A 6,151-nucleotide genomic window follows, 5' to 3' on the forward strand; every position below is an offset into this window, starting at 1 on the left:
TTTTTGTTCCAAATATTTTTTTGGTTTTTTAATCCTATTTATTAGAAAATCATAATTTTTCAAAAGTTTGTATAATTGATTGGGTATTTTTTATACTTCTTCAAAAGTTATGATTTTATTTACAAAAATGTCAAGATATGCCAATAGTTACGTCACAACAACACCAAGTATTTTCCAACAATTGTTACGACGAAAGAAGTTTCGTGGATATTGTGGCAATGCTTTCAGTTTTTCCTTTTCTTTAGGTTATGCCACTAATTAAAATTTAAAACTAAGAATCAATTTAGGCTCGTGTCTGCTTTATTGTCTACGCAACAGAATTCGCATCATATTGTGGAAAAGCACATATAAAAGTACGCAGAAAATCAAAGAAAAGCCATATGTATACTACATACAAACGTGTATGCAATTCACTAGAGCAAACGTAAATGATTTGCAAAAAATATATATGTACATAGATATGTATTTGTACATACACAGATGTACATACATGCACAATTATATACGCCATATGAAGAAACACACCAGCTAAATAATTTCATAGTTATAAATAGATTTTATTTTTTGGTGGGTTTGTAAATCGTCTGTTTGCATTAGAAACGAATTTGTTAATTTTCTGCCGTGGCTGAGGGCTGCGGCGTACAAACGCATTTGGTTGTGCGCTTGCTGACGCCGCCAAAGCCTATGGTCGGACGAAACGGTTGTTCGGCGATAATTATGGCCTATATGGCTACACGAAAGGAAAGAGAGAGGAAAATCTTCAGATAAAGGTGGATTATATTGTTTGGCAGCGTAAATTTTCGAAATAAACTTGAAAGTATTGACGTAATAGGAACATTCACGTGTCCTAATAAATACTCTCGTTCTTTATTATACAAATAGGATACTACTTATGATTGTATGACAGATACTCTTGGTAGATATAGAATTTTGTACATCAAAATGCAAATAATTTGCAAAGAAATATTAAATATTATATATATTAAAAATAATATTAAATATTTAAGAAAAAGAGGGTTAAGTCTAGAAAAGAGAATACATGAGCTAATATTAACCAATCTATCTAATACTAGTTCTTCTATAATTATGAGTTAAATCGTCACTTGTTTTCTTATTTTTATAATAAAGGTTTTTTAAATATCTCACCTGATGTAGGGCAGTTAATCCATCAACATTGGCTGTATTTATGTCAGCACCACTTTCCAATAGCTTTAGCACTTCCTCCTTATCGCCAGACATACAGGCTGCAAGAAAGACACAACCTGAAGAGAATTTTATTTTGCGTCCACGTTCGGGACGCGGTGTTGGAGGTTGACGATTTGTGTCTGATTCTTCCCAACGCTTAAGTTGCTCCGCCCGCTTCATCACCGCCGAGTTGTTGCGCACATCCAAAGAAGACATTTTGAATATTTTTTTGTTTTTACTATTTGTTATTACAGCTAGTCAAATTTTGTAATCGTTGTTGTTGTTACTAGTAGATATTTTAAATTTCAAATTGATCGACTTTACTTTGTCAACAATATGAATTGATCCCTCAATCTCTTCCTCAATTTATTGAGCCGACCGCCTGGCCTATTAGACTGTTTGGCAGTCAATTAGAGGCAGTTTGTCTTTCTGACAAACCCGCCTAGAAATTGGCAAACTGGTAGTGCAAGGGTAAAATAAATTTAAACGCAAACTAACGATTGTTACGTTTAAAATTTATGTTTATATTTTGCTTCGTTTTTATTACATATACATACTTATATCTCTCGTCAGGAAGCATCAAAAATATGCACTAAGGCGCATTGAATGTGAATTGATGTTCACAAGCACTAAGCACACTTTGGTTTTCTTTTCAAACTCTGTAATAATATCTCTGATCTTGTATATTGTATTTGTCGGCATTAATATTTATATGTTTTTAGTTACTTTCGTCGTTTAGAGTTGAATTTGCTCGATTTAATCAACTTTTCTGCTTTCTTGCACATTTGCTTTTATTTACTTTGCTTCTTTCTTTAATTTCTCACACACACAATGTAATATAAAAACAAAAAAATAACTTCAGTCTATCTACTACTATCGTTTTGCTTCGTTTACTGAGCCAGCACCTTTATTGCACATAACAGCTTTTCTTCACAATTTTGCTTTATCATATTTCTTCTTTTCACTTCACTGTATTTAAACTTTCATATGCCTCTTTTCCGGTGCTTTTTCTGTTTGTTATTTTTTCGTTTTTCTCTTTCACTTGTGATTCGAATTGCTTTGTTTCCTACGTATCGTTATAGTCACCTTTCGATTTACACTCCGCAATTTTGATCGTATCCTAATTATTTCACTTCTACTTTCTGTATTATGTTGTCCACCACTTTCTCATTTATTTTTTCTCTTTCCTTTACAAACCAAAAATACAATTCTTTTCCAAATTTCATTTTATATCAAAATAATTTTTTTACAACTTCCTTTTCGCTCATAATGCTTTTAGTGTATTGATTATTTTGCGTCGTGATTACTCGGTTATTATTGCTGCCTGCCTTAGTCTATTAGTTCTGAAAATATACAAGTGAGTTTACATTTTCCAATGCACACTATTTATTTTCGCCGATCTTCTTTGTAACTATATACATACAATAAGCCAAACACAATCAACAAAATTGTATTAGAAATTCTCGTGTAAATGGATATAAAGCAGAACACTTGTGAAGATGGGGAAAATAGCTACTTTGACAGTGGCAACTGAGCAACTGCGCAGCCCCACTACGATCAGTATCCACACCACTCGAAATCAAGCCAATGAATCAGTACTGCCAACATTTTTTGCTTTCCGCTACAAAATTATATGCATTCTTTAAGACCATTCTTGTTTTCAAAAAGTAAAAGACCCCTTATGTTTCGAAATAAAGTGAAAACTTTCAAACAATTGGCCAAAATTCTCATCATGATCTTTAAAACTGAACTCCAATAAGCATACGGTAACCCTGGCCATGCACCACAGTCAAATGATATAGACCGAACGCTCCCGAAGATTCCGCTAGCTATGCAAGAAGAGTAGAATGTACTAGCAGCAAATGCATCAATAACAGATTGTTGCATCAACACAATGAACTGCAAATATAGCTGCAACTATCGGGCCGTACGCTTAGTTCACAATCGGAGGATTTTTATAGGAATGCCGGCAGAGGAGTGATGCTTTCCCATATTGAAATCTCAACGATTACAAAATTGACAATGATAATATAACGAAAATGTGATTAATATTGGAAGGATTCCTATGCAGTACACACATTTAATTTTGCGGGTAAACCTTTTATCACAATATAAATCAGTTGACACTCGGTGCTGGCTCTGTTGCGTCTCCGTCATAGCTGTGAATAATTGTTGTTTCCAATGTGACATAAATCCAACAGCCGCGTGAAAATCTCGCAACAGACCACAAAAGAGAATAAAGAATGAAAAAGATAGCAAAAATGGAACGCGATTGCATACAAAAAATATTATGATATACTCAATTTGGTATATACGTTTTTAAATACATATGTACACATTTCAATTTAAAAGTAATTAGTAGGATATTAAGGTTTTCATTATTAATTTTAAGAACAAATAATTTTTACTTCATTTTCCAACTATATTTATTCACACAACGACAAATCACTTTCAACCGTCAAGTACACTTTTTTAAGATATAATTCGTTAAAACCACCTATTCTTTCAACTTTTCTTTTGAGAATGGCAGCCAACATTCTGTCCTTCAATTGTATGCGTTTTGCGCGTAACTAGCTCATCCATACGCAGTAGCCGCCACTCCTCTCGCAATTATTCGACTTTTTCGCAACACATTAACCGACCGACCAAGTAATCTCTACTCGTATAATTTGAGGTGGGGGTTTGGGACCCACTGCCGAACGTTGCCTCTGCTGCACTTTGCATTCCAGCTAGTTCGCACCTCTTTCTATGAAATACTTGGTAACTTTTCTTCGATTTTCAGCATTCACAAACTGTCTACGTTTTCACATTTAGATTTTAAATAATGAAATATTTTATTAATGCTCTTAAGCTTAAATATTACGAATTATTAAACACACAAATTTCACAGTTAAGTTACCAAAAATTTCGCTTTTTTCGATTTCGTCAACCTCGGCGACAATTTTGATCTTTTCACGTACAAATTTTCTCAATTTCTGCCACTTCCTCAACATTTTTGCTGTCAGGGTTGCTCCGATTATCGCTCTTCTTTTGACGACATTCCGCCTAGCTGTGTTTAGTTATGCTTTGCGTTTAAAAAAACTAAGAATGTATACAATCAAAAGATTTATTTTTAGTCAATTTATTTGAAAATAGCAACCTAAAAATTATTTAAGAATATGTTTAAATTTTCAATAAATTTCATCTTATATATTCTTCATATTAATAAAGTTGATTATACAGAATTGAAATTTTAAGTTACTTGAATCACCCAGTACTATATGCGTACATATGTGAGGTCTCGCGCCTTTAATTTTGTATATTTTATCACCTTTTTATACAGCTGCTGATTGGGAGTAATATATTTACATTGCTTTGTTAAAGTAATCTTCATAATGATGGAAATGAAAGAAAATGATTTGAACGAAAACATGGAAGGTATTGATTTACTAGAATATTGCTTTTATCACAAATTTCTTTTAGTGGAAGAGCTGGTACTACAAAAAAACTTTTTAAAATTACACCACGGACGTTGCGCTGTGATCGGCAAATTGATTCAACACCAAAATGGTTACCCCGTGCTGGAAAATATCAACCAATCCTCAATATTACCCAGGTTTTTCATAATAAATTGCAAGTAGAAATTATGCTATATAAAATTAATTTAATATTTTTTCTTTAAAGGGCTTGCAATCTACCGGAAGGCACAGTAAATTTGCGTCTATTTAAATTCGTCACCGCCGACGTTGAATTAAAATTTGGGCAATATTGTGAAGTTTGTGGTGAAATAGTCCTTTGGAATCCCAATAGCTCCCGTGACAACTGGTTGTCTATGACACCTCGTGGCGCAGTTGAGTTAGAATTGAAAAATTGTGATAAAGTAGTTAGAAAACAAAAGATTGAGAAGTTATGCGATACGTACCTTCCAGCAATTAATATATTTAGAGTAGATTACATAGATTGTGCCGTGGAACTCATTCAAAGACATTTAAAAATTCGACTGCTTACTCCGAATCATAAAAGAAGTAATTAAAAATGTATGCTTTTGGAAAAAGATGTGTAAAATTACAAAAGTTAGCTGAGGTATGTTGCAAAATTCTACATTTATTTATTGTTTGTATTTATATTTTAAATTTATTAATGTAATTATTATATTATGAAGAAGGCAATAGGCTCGTTTCTATTGATAAATATATTTAATCACATACTTATTTAGTATTTAATATAACACATTTTTTTTAATACTAATAACAACTGATGTTCGTTTGTCCATATCTAATCCAAAGCAATAATGAATGATAATTTTTACCCTTTTTAAATTATTCGCTTATTAAATATTCACATTTTAAACGCTTATGAAAATAGGTTGGAAGTGAAAAAATTAAAATTAAACCAAACATGCATTTAGTTTTGCTCAAATTCCGAATAATTTGTTGCTATTAGTTTTATGTAAATATGTGGTGCAATAGAGCACATGAAATTTGTTCCAATTATTATTACCAATAGGCGTCTAACTTTCTAATCTGAAATGTATCAACACTAAAATAATATATTTTTGTGTAATTCGTAAAATTATGTAAAGAAAATTGAAATATTGCACAGATCTATACAAAAGAGCGAATTTTTGCATGGGGAAACGATTTTGCAATATCTCTTATGCATGATGAGAGCATTCGATAGTGGATGGTATGCGTCAAGTAAACAAAAACCAAAACAAAAATTAGCGAACCGGCACGTGTGAAACTATTGCCCACACTACCCTCACATAATACGAATTTAAAATGTCTACCATTTAGAGCCACGCAAATTCTCATTTGTAGCTGCGCAGTATGAGCATTATAAGCAGTGAGCTACTACCTCTACAACCACCATTACTATTGCCTATGATGGAATCACCCCTCCTGCCTTCAAATATGTACTTAATATATGCGATGCGTTTGTATGACTCTACAAACATGTACGAGTACGTTCTAGTCGGCTGCGCAAA

The 6,151-nt window shown here is 32.7% G+C and overlaps 1 protein-coding gene across 3 annotated transcripts; it reads left to right on the forward strand.

Moving 5' to 3' along the window:
* The first annotated feature begins 4,483 nt into the window (after positions 1 to 4,483).
* LOC120779074 lies at positions 4,484 to 5,378 on the forward strand. Of its 3 annotated transcripts, none has more exons than XM_040111219.1 (3): positions 4,484 to 4,547; positions 4,648 to 4,780; positions 4,849 to 5,375. In XM_040111219.1, coding segments are annotated over exons 1-3 (483 nt in total). In that variant the 5' UTR covers positions 4,484 to 4,546; the 3' UTR covers positions 5,198 to 5,375. The 3 variants fall into 3 exon arrangements, with proteins under 3 accessions (XP_039967153.1, XP_039967152.1, XP_039967151.1); XM_040111218.1 differs by having other exon boundaries at positions 4,499 to 4,602; positions 4,849 to 5,378; XM_040111217.1 differs by having other exon boundaries at positions 4,499 to 4,780.
* Positions 5,379 to 6,151: the final 773 nt, after the last annotated feature.

The sequence above is a fragment of the Bactrocera tryoni genome, chromosome 5, assembly GCF_016617805.1.
Source record: "Bactrocera tryoni isolate S06 chromosome 5, CSIRO_BtryS06_freeze2, whole genome shotgun sequence".
Taxonomy (NCBI): domain Eukaryota; kingdom Metazoa; phylum Arthropoda; class Insecta; order Diptera; family Tephritidae; genus Bactrocera; species Bactrocera tryoni.

Coding starts and splice junctions, on each gene's coding strand:
- LOC120779074 (XM_040111217.1), top strand. CDS start 4,560: ATGATGGAAATGAAAGAAAATGATTTGAACGAAAACATGGAAGGTATT. Junction 4,781..4,848: donor CAATCCTCAATATTACCCAG/GTTTTTCATAAT, acceptor TTTTCTTTAAAG/GGCTTGCAATCTACCGGAAG.